Source organism: Rhinopithecus roxellana, chromosome 20 (genome assembly GCF_007565055.1).
Source record: "Rhinopithecus roxellana isolate Shanxi Qingling chromosome 20, ASM756505v1, whole genome shotgun sequence".
Classification (NCBI taxonomy): domain Eukaryota; kingdom Metazoa; phylum Chordata; class Mammalia; order Primates; family Cercopithecidae; genus Rhinopithecus; species Rhinopithecus roxellana.
Genome location: NC_044568.1, coordinates 70,779,292 through 70,795,693, shown reverse-complemented (window position 1 = coordinate 70,795,693; position 16,402 = coordinate 70,779,292). Strand labels below are relative to the sequence as shown.

At 51.3% G+C, this 16,402-nt stretch overlaps 1 protein-coding gene across 1 annotated transcript in view; it reads left to right on the top strand.

Moving 5' to 3' along the window:
• Window positions 1-16,402, top strand: part of CCNF (cyclin F) — a 33,533-nt gene that overhangs the window by 8,686 nt on the left and 8,445 nt on the right. Inside the window, exons 5-13 of the mRNA XM_010387886.2 lie at window positions 157-350; window positions 1,084-1,137; window positions 2,883-2,987; window positions 3,285-3,362; window positions 6,807-6,958; window positions 11,427-11,591; window positions 14,828-14,951; window positions 15,254-15,434; window positions 15,766-15,853. Of these exons, the coding sequence (XP_010386188.1) occupies window positions 157-350; window positions 1,084-1,137; window positions 2,883-2,987; window positions 3,285-3,362; window positions 6,807-6,958; window positions 11,427-11,591; window positions 14,828-14,951; window positions 15,254-15,434; window positions 15,766-15,853 (1,141 nt within the window). The remainder of the gene's footprint in view (window positions 1-156; window positions 351-1,083; window positions 1,138-2,882; window positions 2,988-3,284; window positions 3,363-6,806; window positions 6,959-11,426; window positions 11,592-14,827; window positions 14,952-15,253; window positions 15,435-15,765; window positions 15,854-16,402) is intronic.

Sequence of the window (16,402 nt, the reverse complement as noted above, 5' to 3'; positions counted from 1 at the left end):
GGTGCCCCATCCTGGAGGGCTCTTCCCTCCTTAAACACCAGCTGCTTTGCACTATGGTGGACTTCAGGCGTTACACTTTCCACCAAGACCATGGAGAACTTCCCACATTCCATCCCTAAGAGACATCCCTGGGCTCTGTCCTATCTGTCCCCACAGTGTCTGTGTCTGATGAGGCCCGCGCAGAAGTGAATGGCCTGAAGGCCTCTCGCTTCTTTAGTCTCGCTGAGCGGCTGAACGTGGGTGCTGCGCCTTTCATCTGGCTCTTCATCCGCCCTCCATGGTCAGTGAGCGGAAGCTGCTGCAAGGCTGTGGTTCACGAGAGCCTCAGGGCAGAGTGCCAGCTGCAGAGGGTGAGTCTGGGCGAGGGGCAGCACCTGCGAGGCCACCTGCAGGGTCCCATGGCACAGGAAGACCCCGAAGGTAGACCCTGGACCCCGGAAAGTCAGGAGCCTAAGGGAAGTGAAGATGCAGAAAACTGAGAGTGCAGATGTGGGGAATGCATCTCGAAATTACCTGGCACAGAGGAGGAAGCCTGAGAGCCAGGGTGGGCTGCAGAGTTCTGGGCACATGTGCTGATGGCTGGAAACTGAGGGCTGAGGCTGCATGGGGCAGTTGGAGCTCAAGACCCAAATCCTGCCGGATGAGGTGGCTCACGCCTATCATCCTAACACTTTGGGAGGCCGAGGCCGGAGAATCGCTTGTGGCCAGAAGTTCGAGACCAGTCTGGGCAACATGATGAAACCTCATCTACAAAGAATACAAAAAAGTTAGCCAGGGGTGGTGGTGCATACCTATGGTCCCAGCTACTCGGGAGGCTGAGGTGGGAGGATCGCTTAAGCCTGGGAGGTTGAGGTTGCAATGAGCTGTGACTACGCCACTGCACTCCAGCCTGGGTGACAGAGCAAGACCCTGTTTCCATTAAAAAAAAAAAAAAAGACTGAAATCTGAGAGTGGCCCTCTGCAGGGAAGGGAGGGCCAGACAGCAGGGCCATGGGCATGGGACCCATAGACACAAACAAGGGAGGGTGGCCCCCAGGCAGTTCTGTCTGCTGGAAATCACACTTCTTTCTCCTTTTTTTAAAGACTCACAAAGCATCCATATTGCACTGCTTGGGCAGAGTGCTGAGTCTGTTCGAGGTGAGTCAAATTGTTCTCTGCACTTGGACTTTGTGTTTGATACATCCCTAGCCAAGATCCTGGAAGTGAAAAGCAGCAGAAGGGGGAATACAAGGCCCAAAACAAAAGGCAAGCCTTGCCCAGAAAGGCCCAGCTGAAGAAGCCAGGGAGTACACATGGGCCAGGCCGCGGGCTCCGATCCTGGCTCCATGACCCACCTGGTGGGGGAGTGGGGGGGTGGTGAGAACTGCAGAGCAGATCGCAAGGAGGCATTGAACCTCGATGCTCGCTCGTCTGCTGGCCCTGCTTTTGGTGGGCTTCTCCTGCCTGTGTGGACCTCTCTGCTCTTGATGTCCTAATGGACTTTGTGATCCGTAAACCCCCTTTGCAGCAAATTGAGGGAATGTAGTGGCTTCTAGTGACAGGCTTGGCAAACGCATCAGAGAGGGACACTGAGGGGAAGCCCTGAGAGCCACCACTGAGGGCCACCAGCACTGTCCTGGCAGTTGAGGGCAGTTCCTTTGGCAGCAGGTGAGAAGGGCAGGCCTTTGATGGTGCAGAGCTGAACCAGGGATCATGCAGTCCCAGCCCAAACATAAACCCTTCCAGGAAGAGAGCAGGGCTTTTGTGGCCGGAGTTCTTGAGTTCACACTCCTGGCTGGCTTTGGAGTGGTGCCTCTGTAGAGAAGTCACTTCTGCTCTGATTTAGATAACTCATTTTATTAAAGCTCAGAGCAATGTGTGTTACCACTTAAAAGTATAGGGGCCGGGTGTGGTGCCTCATGCCTATAATCCCGGCACTTTAGGAGGCCAAGGTGAGTGGATCACCTGAGGTCAGGAGTTCAAGACCAGCCTGGCCAAAATGGTGAAACCAGGTCGCTACTAAAAAACACAAAAATTAGCTGGGCTTGGTGGCGGGTGCCTATAATCCCAGCCACTCAGGAGGCTGAGGCAGGGAGAATTGCTTGAACCTGGGAGGTGCAGGTTGCAGTGAGCCGAGATTGCACCACTGCACTCCAGCCTGGCAACAGAGCGAGACTCAGTCTCAGGGAAAAAAAAAAAAAAGAGTATAGAAAGGGAGGAGGATGGTGAGTAGAGTGACTGAACATCAAGTAAAGAATAAGGGCCAGTCATGGTGGCTCACGCATGTAATCCCAGCACCTTGGAAGGCCAAGGCGGGTGGATCACCTGAGGTCAGGCGTTTGAGACCAACCTGGCCAATGTGTTGAAACCACATCTTTACTAAAAAACACAAAAATTAGTTAGGCGTGGTGGTGGGCACCTGTAATCCCAACTACTCAGAGGCTGATGCATGAGAGTTGCTTGAACCTGGAAAGCCGAGGTTTTAGTTAGCCGAGATCACGCCACTACACTTTGGCCTGAGTGACAGAGGAAGACTTTGTCTCAACAACAACAACAACAAAAACAGCCAGGCACAGTGGCTCATGCTTGTAATCCCAGCGCTCTGGGAGACCAAGGTGGGTGAATCACCTGAGGCCAGGATTTCAAGACCAGCCTGGCCAACATGGTGAAACCCTGTCTCTACTAAAAATACAAAAATTAGCTGGGCATGATGGCGGGCGCCTGTAATCCCAGCTACTCAGGAGGCTGAGGCAGAAGAATTGGTTGAACCCAGGAGACAGAGGTTGCAGTAAGCCAAGATGGCACCATTGCACTCCAACCTGGGTGACAAGCAAAACTGTCTCAAAAAATAAAAATGAAAAAGAGAATAAGGGAAGAATGAACTCTGCTGGGATTTATTCTAGGATGAAGAGAAGCAGCAGCAGGCCCGTGACCTGTTTGAGGAGGCTGCTCATCAGGGATGTCTAACCAGCTCCTACCTCCTCTGGGAAAGCGACAGGAGGACGGATGTGAGTGGAGCCTGCTCTGGGTTAGGGGGAGTTACGCTGGACAAAGGCATAGTTGACACTTGGTCCTTGGATGTGGTTCTGTCCGCAAAAGGGTAGTGGCTCTTGCTGCTCCCAGCCTGTCAGCCTCCAGGAGCTGCTGGTCAGTTGGCTGTTCTTGGCACCTCCAAAAATGACTCCCGCCGTTTGAGAGAGAAGAGGTGGGAAGTTAGTGTAGTGTCGGCCCTTCTGAGTCTTGGTTCTGAGTTCCTCCCAAGACATAGTTGTATAAAGGCCCCGGTGATCTTCTCTCTTTGACAGGTGTCAGATCCTGGGCGATGCCTCCACAGCTTCCGAAAAGTCAGGGACTACGCTGCCAAAGGCTGCTGGGAAGCGCAGGTGAGGTGCGGGCCTGGGATGATGTGGGGAGCTGGCCTTTCTCCCTCCAACCTTGGGGCAGGACTGTCTGGGCTCCCACAGGGAGGCCAGGATTGAGGGATGCCGTAAGATCGGTTCAGCACTGGAACTGAGTCTTAAAGGACAGGTACAGAGTGAGAAGAGCTGGGAAATATGTTATTCATCCATGCCCATCCACCCTTGCCTCTCAGCCAGCCAACCTCTTAATTTTCAAATGCTTGTGACCTATAGCTGATGTCAAAATTTGTGCCATTCTTGAAATTTGTCCCATAGGTAGAACTGATCTTAACAACAAAACTTGAGGCTGCTTGATAGCAGAGGGGCGTGTAGAGTCCCTTCCTGCTTCCTCTTCCTGTTAGGGCCTTGCTAGTCATGTCACCTAGTCACCAAGTCATCCAGGGCTAGAGGCAGGAAATCAAGCACTGGTAGACTCTCCCCCATAGCTGTAAAGAATTTGTCAGGGCCAGGCGCGGTAGCGCACGCCTGAAATTCCAGCACTCTGGGAGGCCAAGGCAGGTGGATGACCTGAGGTCAGGAGTTCAAGACCAGCCTGGCCAACATGGTGAAACCGTCTCTACTAAAAATACAAAAATTAGTCAGGCATGGTGGCAGGCGCCTGATATTCAGGAGGCTGAGGCAGGAGAATCACTTGAACCCGGGAGGCAGAGGTTGCAGTACCGCTACACTCCAGCCTGGGCGACAGAGCAAGACTCTGTCTGAAGAAAAAAAAAAGTTGTCAGGACAAATCAAAGAAAGCTCCTATTTGCCAAATGGATAGAAGCTTGTTCTTGTCACCCCACCAAGTGGGTGGCAGAGTGATCTGTGCTCAAATGCTAGGGACAAAATTACAAATTGATAATGGCCCAGCCCGAGGTGTCATAGTACATTGTGGTGTTCATATCCAAAAAGCCAGTCAGCAGATTTACAAGAAGGCCACCCGTGGTGGCTCGCACCTGTAATCCTAGCACTTTAGGAGGTTGAGTTGGGAGGATCGCTCAAGTCCAGGAGTTCAAGACCAGCCCTGGCAACATAGTAAGACCCCATCTCGACAAAAAATTTAAAAATTAGCTGGATGGTGGCGGGCGCCTGTAGTCCCAGCTACTCGGGAGGCTGAGGCAGGAGAATGGCGTGAACCCGGGAGGCGGAGCTTGCAGTGAGCTGAGATCCGGCCACTACACTCCAGCCTGGGCGACAGAGCGAGACTCCGTCTCAAAAAATAAAATAAAATAAAAATTAGCTGGATGGGTTGGGTGCAGTGGCTCATGCCTGTAATCCCAGCACTTTGGGAGGCTGAGGCGGGCGGATCACGAGGTCAAGAGATGGAGACCACCCTGGCCAACATGGTGAAACCCTGTCTTTACTAAAAATACAAAAACAAATTTAGCTGGGCATGGTGGTGCGTGTCTATAATCCCAGCTACTCGGGAGGCTGAGGCAGGAGAATTGCTTGAACCCAGGAGGAGGAAGTTGCGGTGAGCCGAGATCATGCCACACTGCACTCCAGCCTGGCAACAGAGCGAGACTTCATCTCGAAAAAAAAATTAGCTGGATGTGGTGGCATGTGCCTTGTAGTCCAGCTACTCAGGAGGCTGAGTCAGGAGGACCACTTGAGCCTGGGAGGTCAAAGCTGCAGAGAGCTGTGATCGCAACACTGCACTTCAGCCTGGTCTACAGAGGGAGACCTTATCTCAACAAAAAAATTGTTTACGAGAAATGCAGCAACGTAGTTCTGTTGGAAACTGAGGGTAATCAATAAGAATAGGAAGACTCTGATAGAAGTTCAGGGGAGCCTCAGTTGATTCTCAAAAAAGAGGAAGTAGGGCTGGGTGCAGTGGCTTACATTTTTAATCCCAACACTTTGGGAGGCTGAGGCAGGAGGATCACTTGAAGCCAGGAGTTATCTCTCTGTTGCCCAGGCTAGAGCACAATGGTGTGATCTCAGCTCACTGTGACCTCTGATGCCTGGGCTCAAGCCTTCTGAGTAGCTGGGACTATAGGCGCCCGCCACCACACCCAGCTAATTTTTGTATTTTTAGTAGAGACGGGGTTTCATCATGCTGGCCAGGCGGGTCTGAAACTCTTGACCTTAAGTAACCTGCCGGCCTCTGCCTCCCAAAGTGTTGGGATTACAGGAGTGAGCCACCGCACTTGACCAAAAAAAAATTAATAATAAATAAATAAAAAGAGGAAATAAACTCAAGTGGTTAGAAATTGGAATGTTCAACCTTATTACTAGTCGTAAGAGGGCACTTTTAAATGAGATATTTTGGGCTCATCATATTAGCAAATTATATATATATATATGTATATATATGTGTGTGTGTATATATGTGTATTTCTCTGTGTTTGAGTGACTGGTAATTTCTGAAAATAGCTATTTTTTTGTTTTTTGGTTTTTGGTTTTTTTTTTTTTTGAGGCAGAGTCTCACTCTGTTACCCAGGCTGGAGTGCAGCAGTGCAATCTCGGCTCACTGCAAGCTCCGCCTCCCGGGTTCACACCGTTCTCCTGCCTCAGCCTCCCGAGTAGCTGGGACTACAGGCGCCCACCACCATACTTGACTAAATTTTTTTTTTTTTTTTTTTTTTGAGAAGGAGTCTCGCTCTGTCGCCCAGGCTGGAGTGCAGTGGCCAGATCTCAGCTCATTGCAAGCTCTGCCTCCTGGGTTTATACCATTCTCCTGCCTCAGCCTCCCAAGTAGCTGGGACCACAGGTGCCTGCCACCTCACCTGGCTAGTTTTTTGTATTTTTTAGTAGAGACGGGGTTTCACCGTGTTAGCCAGGATGGTCTCGATCTCCTGACCTCATGATCCACCCGTCTCGGCCTCCCAAAGTGCTGGGATTACAGGCTTGAGCTACCGCGCCCGGCTGACTAATTTTTTTGTTTGTATTTTTAGTAGAGACAGGGTTTCACCGTGTTAGCGAGGATGGTCTCGATCTCCTGACCTCGTGATCCACCTGCTTCGGCCTCCCAAAGTGCTGGGATTAAAGATGAGCCACCGCGCCTGGCCTGAAAATAGCTGTTTTTAATAATCACAGTGTTTGCTGGTATGAAGCTGTGATGAAGCAGGTGCTCCTATTCCTGGGTATAAACATTGGCAGAAGCCTTTTGGAGAGCACTGGGGTGTGTGACCAGAGACTTAACACAGCTGCCCCAGGCGTTAGCCATGTAAGAAACTGAGACCTGAGCCACGGTGGAAAGGCCATTGACATTTCATTATATATCTTTTCTCATGTCATCTATGACTTATTCAAAAAAGAATAATAATTAAAACCTGAGCCATCCTCGTTCCCGAAGCTTGTGAAGGTTTAAGTTAAGTGGGGCAGTGCGTCCATATGCATTTGCTGCCTGAATGGCCCTTTGCTTCAGAAATGGAAAACCACAACACAGCTGCTGCCTCACACTCATGTTTGTCTTTTCTTCCTCAGCTGTCTTTAGCCAAAGCCTGTGCAAATGGAAACCAGCTTGGACTAGAGGTGAGAGCTTCCAATGAGATCGTCTGCCAGCTATTTCAGGCTTCCCAGGCTGTCAGTAAGCAGCAAGTCTTCTCCGTGCAGAAGGGACTCAATGACACAATGAGGTGAGTCATTCAGGCTGGGGCTTCTAATCAGAGTGGCACAGCAGCCTCCAGGGGAAGGGAGCCCTGTCATAGGGCGGCATAGAGTTCCATATCACCCTTTTTTTTTTTTTTTTTTTTGAGACGGAGTCTCGCTCTGTCGCCCAGTCTGGAGTGTAGTGGCACGATCTCAGCTCACTGCAAGCTCTGCCTCCTGGCTTCAAGCAATTCTCCTGCCTCAGCCTCCTGAGTAGCTGGGACTACAGGTGCCCACCACCACACCCAGCTAATTTTTTTTATATTTAGTAGAGATGGGGTTTCACCACGTTAGCCAGGATGGTCTCAATCTCCTGACCTCGTGATCCACCCACCTCAGCCTCCCAAAGTGCTGGGAATACAGGCATGAGCCACCGCGCCTGGTCTTGGGTAATACCTAAGTTATTATGGACTTTTTGGAAGAAAATATCCTACTCTGCTTTCTTCAGTTACCTTTTTTTTTTTTTTTTTTTGAGACAGGGTCTGGCTCTGTCACTCAGGCCAGAGTGCATGATTTCAGCTCACTGCAGACCTCCGCCTCCCAGTCTCAAGTGATCCTTCCGCCTTGCCCTCCTGAGTAGCTGGGACTACAGGTCACACCACCACGCACAGCTAATTTTTGTATTTTTAGTAGAGACAGGGTATCACTCTGTTGCCCAGGCTAGTCTTGAACTCCTGAGCTTTTCAAACGACCCTCCTGCCCCAGCCTCCCACAGTGCAGTGATCTTTTTTAAGCCATAGAACATGTTGAACATCTTTTTTTGTTTTTTTTTTTGTTTTTTTTTTTTTTTTTGCGATAGGCTGTCTGTCACTCAGGGTGGAGTGCAGTGGTGTGATCTCGGCTCACTATAACCTCCGCCTCCTGGGCTCAAACCTTTCTCCTAACTCAGTCCCCCAAGTAGGACTACAGGCACCACACCTGGCTAAATTTTGTATATTTTGTAAAGATGGGGTTTTGTCATGTTGGCCAGGCTGGTCTCAAACTCTTGGCCTCAAGCGATCTGCCCACCATGGCCTCCCAAAGTACTGAGATTACAGGCGTGAGCCACTGCTCTGAGCCTCCATTGAACATCTTAAACATCTTTCTGAGATGTTGAGATTCATATTTCCAATTCCCAAAGCTGGGACACAGCCTTTTCTTTATGGCCAGTCTCTGTAAGCATCAGCATGTCACATGAAACTCAGTGGCCCTCAGGAGCCCTGCCTTCTGGGGCAGCTGTCATGCTGACCACTAAATCACAGAGAGGGTAAAATGGAAAACATGCGTGATTTTCAACTTTATGCATGAGATTTCAGATACAGTTTGGATTTACAATGGGAAGCCTCTGGTTACCCCATCAGGAGACAACACCCAGCACATAGTAAGCACTCAGTAAACATTTACATATTTACAAAATGACCAGGTCAGGCCAGGCGTGCTGGCTCACACCTGTAATCCTAATCCTAAGTTTTTTGTTTTGTTTTGCTTTGTTTTGTTTTGTTTTGTTTTGTTTTGAGACAGAGTCTTGCTCTGTCACCCAGGTTGAGTGCAGTGGTGCGATCTTGACTCACTGCAACCTCCCTCTCCCAGGTTCAAATGATTCTCCTACCTTAGCTTTTTGATTAGCTGGAATTGTAGGCATGTGTCATGACATCTGACTAATTTTTGTATTTTCAGTAGAGACGGTTTCACCATTTTGACCAGGCCTCAAGCAATCTGCCCACCTCAGCCTCCCAAAGTACTGGGATTATAGGCGCGAGCCACTGCGCCCAGCCAATCCTAGCACTTTGGGACACTGAGGAGGGAGGATCGCTTAAACCCAGGAGTCTAAGACCAACCCCATCTCTATGAAGAAAAAAGAATTATCATCCCTTCCCTAGAGAGGCCTGATATCCCTTTCTGACACACACACACACATCACACATGCACACTGACACACAGGCCTAGGGATGTAGCACCCCTTTCCCCTACATTAAATGACACTGGCCGGGCGCTGTGCGTCATACCTATAATCCTAGCATTTTGGAAGGCCAAAGTGGCAGGATCACTTGAGGCCAGGAGTTCACTGCAGCGAGCTATGATCGTGCCACTGCACTCCAGCCTGAGACACAGAGCAAGACCCTCTCCTCACAAAAAAAGAATGAAAATCTTTTTATAAAATGGCACCAAGCTGTAGTGCTATTGAGTCCTGTGCTGCCTGTGTGGTGAAGCAGTCCCCTTCCATCTTTCTGTTGGAAGAAATATGCTGATAACACCTTCTAACCTTCTTGGTCTGCTCTCTTTTTTTGGTTTGTTGAAATTCATTTTATGTGTGTGGGCATTTTTTTTTTTTTAATTTACCAGGGAGATGCAGCATTTGATGTAAAACGAAGGTACATTCACTATTTTAATGTATGCAATTCAGTGGTCTGTTTTATTTTTACTTTTTAATTTATTTTATTTTATTTTTGAGATGGAGTCTCAGTCTGTCGCCCAGGCTGGAGTCCAGTGGTGCGATCTCGGCTCACTGCAACCTCTGCCCCACTGGGTTCAAGCAGTTCTCTTGCCTCAGCCTCCGAGTAGCTGAGATTACAGGTGCCTGCCTCTGCGCCTGGCTAATTTTTTTATTTTTAGTAGAGACGGGGTTTCACCGTGTTGGTCAGGCTGGTCTTGAACTCCTGACCTCATGATCCACCCGCCTCAGCCTCCCAAAGTTCTGGGAATACAGGCATGAGCCACTGTGCCCCGCCCTGTTTTTATTTTTATTTTTTTAATTAATTAAATTTTTTTTTTTTTTTTTTTTTTTTTTGAGATGGAGTCTCACCCTATTGCCCAAACTGGAGCCTACTGGTGTGATCTCAGCTCACTGCAGCTTCCGCCTCCTGGGTTCAAGCAATTCTCACACCTTAGCCTTCCAAGTGGCTGGGACTATAGGCATGCACCACCACACCTAGCTAATTTTTGTATTTTTTTGGTAGAGACAGGATTTCACCATATTGGCCAGGCTGGTCTTGAACTCCTGACCTCAGATGATCTGCCCTCCTTGGCCTCCCAAAGTGCTGGGATTATAGGCCCCCATGCCTGGCCCAGTGTTTGTTTTTAGAAGTCAGATCATTAAGCGTGTTAAATCTATCTGCTTTGAGTAAGCTTTGTAGTCTGTTCACAGTAGAGGCCAGTTTAAACTGTAAACACCTGGCTCTTGCATGTTCTCTGTTCTGGGAGGAAATAGAGGCTCATCTGCTCCTCCTCTGCCATTCTTTTCACGCCTCGGCCCGTCTTCCTCTTCTCCCCTCCACCTCTGAAGATGCCTGTGTCTGGGCTGACACCTGGTACCTGCGCTGCCTGTCCAGCAGAATCACCCATCCTCCCACTCCTCTCTTGCTTTCTGTTCACTCTGACCCCTCTACTTTAAGACAAGCATCTACAGCCGGGTGCGGTGGCTCACTCCTGTCATCCCTGCACTTTGGGAAGCTGAGGCAAGCAGATCACCTGAGGTCAGGAGTTCTAGACCAGCCTGGCCATCATGATGAATCCCTCTCTCTACCAAAAATACAAAAATTAGGCCGCGTGCAGTGGCTCACGTCTGTGATCCCAGCACTTTGGGAGGCCGAGGCAGGTGGATCATGAGGTCAGGAGATTGAGACCATCCTGGCAAATATGATGAAACCCTGCCTCTACTAAAAATAAAAAAAATTACCTGGGCGTGGTGGCACGTGCCTGTAGTCCCAGCTACTCGGGAGGCTGAGGCAGGAGAATCACTTGAACCCGGGAGGTGCAGGTTGCAGTGAACCAAGATTGTGCCACTGCACTCCAGCCTGGATGATAGAGCGAGACTCCGTCTCAAAAAAAAAAATACAAAAATTAGCCGGGCGTGTTAGTGTGCGCCTGTCATCCCAGCTACTGGGGAGGTTGAGGCAAGAGAATCACTGGAACCCGGGAGGCAGAGTTTGTAGTGAACTGAGATTACGCCACTGTACTCCAGTCTGGGTGATAGAGCGAGACTGTTTCAAAAAAAGACAGGTGTCTCCACTCTATTCAGAAAGGCATTTACCATATTGGGGCATATTGTGGCATTCTCTTGCGACTGTCTACCTTCTGCCGCTACCTGCATGCCCTGAGGGTCAGGGTTCATCCACTGTGGGTGGATCAACGGCTGTGGGCTGACTTTTCACTTTGTGCCAGGTCGAGGTCTCGAAGCGCTTGGGTTTGGGAGCACCAGGAACATGTGGTCTTGGAGGGAGGGCGGGTGCAGAGATCTGCAAGTCCATCCACCTCCCAGGAACACAGTCGAAGGATGTGGGGCCTGCTTCGGGCTGGGACCCATGGAGCCTCCCGGGCTTCCTGTGACATGGCCTCTCCAGCCTGGGTTCCAGGGTAAACCCATGATTCCAGAGCTAGCCAGGTTATTTGGTCAGGCCCAACAGGTGGAGTTGAAATTGCAGACAGGGACGCATGGAGAATGCCTGCCCTAGTTCCCACGCGCTGCTCTTTCCGCAGGTACATTCTGATCGACTGGCTGGTGGAAGTTGCCACCATGAAGGACTTCACAAGCCTGTGTCTGCACCTGACCGTGGAGTGTGTGGACCGGTACCTGCGGAGGAGGCTGGTGCCGCGGTACAGGCTCCAGCTGCTGGGCATCGCCTGCATGGTCATCTGCACCCGGTGAGAAGCCCCCTCAGCCCAGCTGGCAGGGACATGCTGGCCCTTCCTGGGTTCAGGGTCACCTGCCCTTCACGTGCTCCTCACTGGTTTTTTTCTTTTTTTTGGAGACCAAGTCTCGCTCTGTCACCCAGACTGGAGTGCACTGGTGCGATCTCGGTTCACTGCAACCTCCGCCTCCCAGGTTCAAGCAATTCTTCTGCCTCAGCCTCCAGAGTAGCTGGGACTGCAGGTGTGCACCACCATGCCTGCCTAATTTTTTTGTATTTTTAGTAGAGATGGGGTTTCACCATGTTGGTCGGGCTGGTCTCAAACTCTTGATTTCAAATGATTTACCCACCTCGGCCTCCCAAAGTGCTGGGATTACAGGCATGAGCCACTGCACCTGGCCCTTACTGGTTCTTGACTCATGAGCCGTGAGTGTCCCACCTGGTCAGATGTGGAGTGCTATACTGAGGGCCCTCCACAGGCAGGGGTGATGGAACAGCCTTCAGCGTGTGGGGGCCACTGTGTGGGGTGCCTGCATGCAGACAATTTGTCCTGGTGTGCGATCTCAGGACCCAAAGTGTGGCCTCACTCTGGCAGGCGCAGGCTGAACAGCCCTGTCACCTGGCTCCTGAGGGCGGCAGGATGACTGATCGGGGAGGGTGGCAGTCGGCTGCCCTTCTCTGAAGTCAGGTTCTAAAGTCTGTTGCCAGAGTTTCCTACACTCTTGGAGTTAGAGGGTTTTTCGTCCCCCACTGGTGCCCTGCAGAGCCCACTCCAACCACGTGGGTGTCTCTCAGCAGTAGGGTGCATCCTTACCTGGCAGCCTGTCCCTTTCACATCAGACTACTGCTTTCCTTTAACTAATGCTGGATCCCCTAGTTCCGCCTTTGGGAATAACGTGGAAATGATTCTCACAATACGTTTTGCATTTCCTAAACCCGCTGTCCCCAGCATGGTCTACATTTCCCAAGGAAGTACTTTCCAGACCAACTCCTCTGTAGAGCATGGTGGCTGAGGATAGGCTTGGCTGCACACAGCATATGTGTAAGCTACAGAGACTTGTTTCTCTCTTGCACAGGTAACCCAGAGGCAGAGGGTCCGGGCTCAGGTCATTGGGATGTTTTTTGTTTGATGAGGAAGCAGAGGAGCCCCATCTCCCATGTTAATCTCTGCCACCAGCTAGGGTGCTGCCCTTGTCCCTGTGACACCTGTACCTGCCACATTTACCTTTGCACTGAGATTAGTCTTGTGGCCACGTCTCACCAGACGGGAACTGGGAGGTGTAGTCTCTTTGTGCCTGTGTGTGCCGGCTCGATGCAGTGTCATTCCCACGGAAGGAGGGAGCAACCCCTGCCACAAGCATCCAGAGCTGTCTTCAGATGTGCTCTTGGGCCTGAATCCAGCGTCCCAGGTCTTCCTACCAGAGACAACTGAGGAGGTTAGGTGGCCGCCTCCCTGGATCTGACCACATATCCATCACCGCAACCTACGACCAAGCTCCTGGGCCACAAACCGGCTGGCAATGAGAGAATAACCACTAAAAATGTTTCAGGGAGCTGAGTCCAATTTCTTCCTCAACCACAAGACCTGATTGCAGTGGTCTATATAACTATCACCACAGCTCCCTCAAATCAATTCTGCCTTATCTTTTTTTTTTTTTTAAGCTGGGGGACCAGGCACGGTGGCTCACACCTGTAATCCCAGCACTTTGGGAGCCCAGTGTGGGCAGATCATGAGGTCAGGAGTTCAAGACCAGCCTGGCCAACATGGTGAAACCCTGTGTCTACTAAAGATACAAAAAATTAGTTGGGCATGGTGGTGGGCGCCTGTAATCCCAGCTACTCAGGAGGCTGAAGCAGGAGAATCGCTTGAACCCGGGAGGCAGAGGTTTCAGTGAGCCAAGATCGCACCATTGCACTCCAGCCTGGGCAGTGGGGCAAGACTCTGTCTCTAAATAAATAAATAAATAAATAAATAAATAAATAAATAAATAAGCAAGCTGGACGTGGTGGTGGGCGCCTGTAGTCCCATCTACTTGGGAGGCTGAGACATGAAAATCGCTTGAACCCAGGAGGCGTAGGTTGCAGTGAGCCGAGATCACACCACTGCACTAATCCAGCCTGGGTGACAGAGGGAAACTCTGTCTCAAAAAAAAAAAGGTTTTAAAGGCTGAGCTGCCTGCCACCTCTGCTCTCAGAAGTGCCCTGCCCCAACCACCAGCCACCTCACACCCCACGCTGGGCTCCCTGTTGGCTACTGACATCCCATCTTTTTGGCGTCTGCAGTCCCTGCGCTGGCAGGCATAGTGCCCGTGCCTCTTGTCCTCTTTGTCAAGTGAATGACACATGCAACCTGCAGAGTCCCCAGGACGGAGCAGCCGAGATACTTGGCCTCAGTCCAACGGGAAGGTGCCTTGCGGGGGCCACTGGAGCAGCGTGTTCCCTGATAGTTGACGCTGGTGGACAGCAGAGAACAGGGTGACCCCTGCCTGGGGACAGTCAGGATTCCTGTGGCCACACAGTACCGGGCACAGACTTTCCAACAACCCTTGGGCCCTTTGCCTCCAATTCCTAGATCTGGTGGCTCACCCACCTTCTGGGTCTAAAACATTTCCATCCCACTGATAGAGCTGTCATGTGATGGGCAAATCTCTGTCTTTGGTGTCTTTTAGCAAACTGAATGCTGGTGGCACTTTGGCCTTTTGCAGACATTTGTGAGTCTGCCTAACAGCCCTGCTGCTTTCTGTCTGCCTTGTGGCTCTCATCCTTCTTTCCAGCACTTTCTGACCTCCCCCCTATTGTTATTATGATGATTATTTTTTGAGACAGGGTCTTGCTCTGTCACGCTGGTTGGAATGCAGTGCTATAATCATAGCTCACTGCAGCCTCAACTTCCTGGGCTTAAGCAATCCTCCCACCTCAGCCTCCCAAGTAACTGAGACTATAGGCACATGCCACCATGCTCTGCTAATTTTTTATTTTTTAACTTTTTGAAGAGATAGGGTCTTGCTTTGTTGCCCAAGGTGGTCTCGAACTCCTGGCTAAGCTGTCCTCCTGCCTGGGCCTACCCTTTTTTAAATGCCCCTTGTCAGCCACAGGCAGCTGGCTCCATTATGAAGCCTCTGTTTGTCACCAAAGCCCAAAGCCATGGCTCCCTCCCTACCTTGAAGCCTCCTAAAGCCTTGGGTCCCTGCGCCCCACCCCTACCCCAGGAAGTGGGCTCTGCGCTGAGACCCCTTCTCGGCGTTGCAGGTTCATCAGTAAAGAGATCCTGACTATCCGGGAGGCCGTATGGCTCACAGACAACACGTACAAGTATGAGGACCTGGTGAGAATGATGGGCGAGATCGTTTCTGCCTTGGAAGGGAAGATTCGAGTAAGCAGTGGTTCCATTTTCCTTATTAATCCTAGTTGTCGCTGTGCTGGAGGGTGGGGGTGGGCATTTGGCTTTCCTGCTATGGGAGGCCGCACGGACTCAGAGGGCAGCTCTCTCTGCTGTGCCCAAAGCCACCGAGCAGGAGGCCACGGTTGCACCACATCGCCACTTGCGCTGGTGCGCTGCACGTGCAGCATCAACGTGAACATCACCTGGGCCAGACCCTGCGCTGGGCCTGCATGTGGCACTGCACCAAGGAGCCCCCAAGCACTAAGAGCCCACACCCGCTCCCGGCTGTCTAGGTCCCCACCGTGGTGGATTACAAGGAGGTCCTGCTGGCGCTAGTCCCCGTGGAGCTGAGAACCCAGCACCTGTGCAGCTTCCTCTGCGAGCTTTCCCTGCTGCACACCAGCCTGTCCACCTATGCCCCAGCCCGCCTGGCTGCTGCAGCCCTGCTTCTGGCCAGACTGACGCACAGGCAGAGTAAGGAGAGGCCCTTCCCAGGGATGCCTGTGTCAGGGAAGGTGCTCACATAGGAGGAGGCTGTGGGGAGGAAAAGAGTCCAGCATCCATTTGTCCTGGTTACTTCCTCAGGGATGAGATACAGCTCCTAGCTTCAGTATGTCCCAGATTTCTGACTGTGAGCCTGCACGCCCTACGTATGGGTTTTTTCCAAAACTGTTTTAAAAGGATTGCAACCCTGAGCTCCAAGAAACTCCACAGCAGAGCCCACAGAGCTATAGAGTGGAAGTGGCAGGCGGCTGTCACCACAGCCCCTCCATCCCCTCCATCCCTGGCCTGCTTTCTTCCCCAGCACAGCCCTGGACCACTCAGCTGTGGGACCTCACCGGATTCTCCTATGAGGACCTCGTTCCCTGCGTCTTGAGCCTTCATAAGAAGTGGTGAGTTTTGGCCGGGTGCAGTGGCTCACGCCTGTAACCCCAGCACTTTGGGAGGCCGAGGCAGGCAGATCATTTGAGGTCAGGAGTTCAAGACCAGCCTGGCCAACATGGCAAAACCCCACCTCTACTAAAAATACAAAAATTAGCCAGGCGTGGTGGTGCATGCCTGTAATTCCAGCTACTCGGGAGGCTGATGCAGGAGAATTGCTTGAACCCAGGAGGCAGAGATTGCAGTGAGTTGAGATCACGTCACTGGACTCCAGCCTGGCTGACAGAGCAAGACTCTGTCTCCAAAAAAAAAACTGGCCAGGCGTGGTGGCTCACACCTGTAATCCCAGCACTTTGGGAGGCCAAAGTGGGTGGATCACCTGAGGTCAGGAGTTCGAGACCAGCCTGGTCAACATGACAAAACCCTGTCTCTACTAAAAAAACAAAAATTAACTGGGCGTGATGGCGTGCGCCTGTAATCCCAGCTACTCAGGAGGCTAAGACAGGAGAATCGTTTGAATCTGGGAGGCAGAGGTTGCAGTGAGCCGAGATTGCGCCATT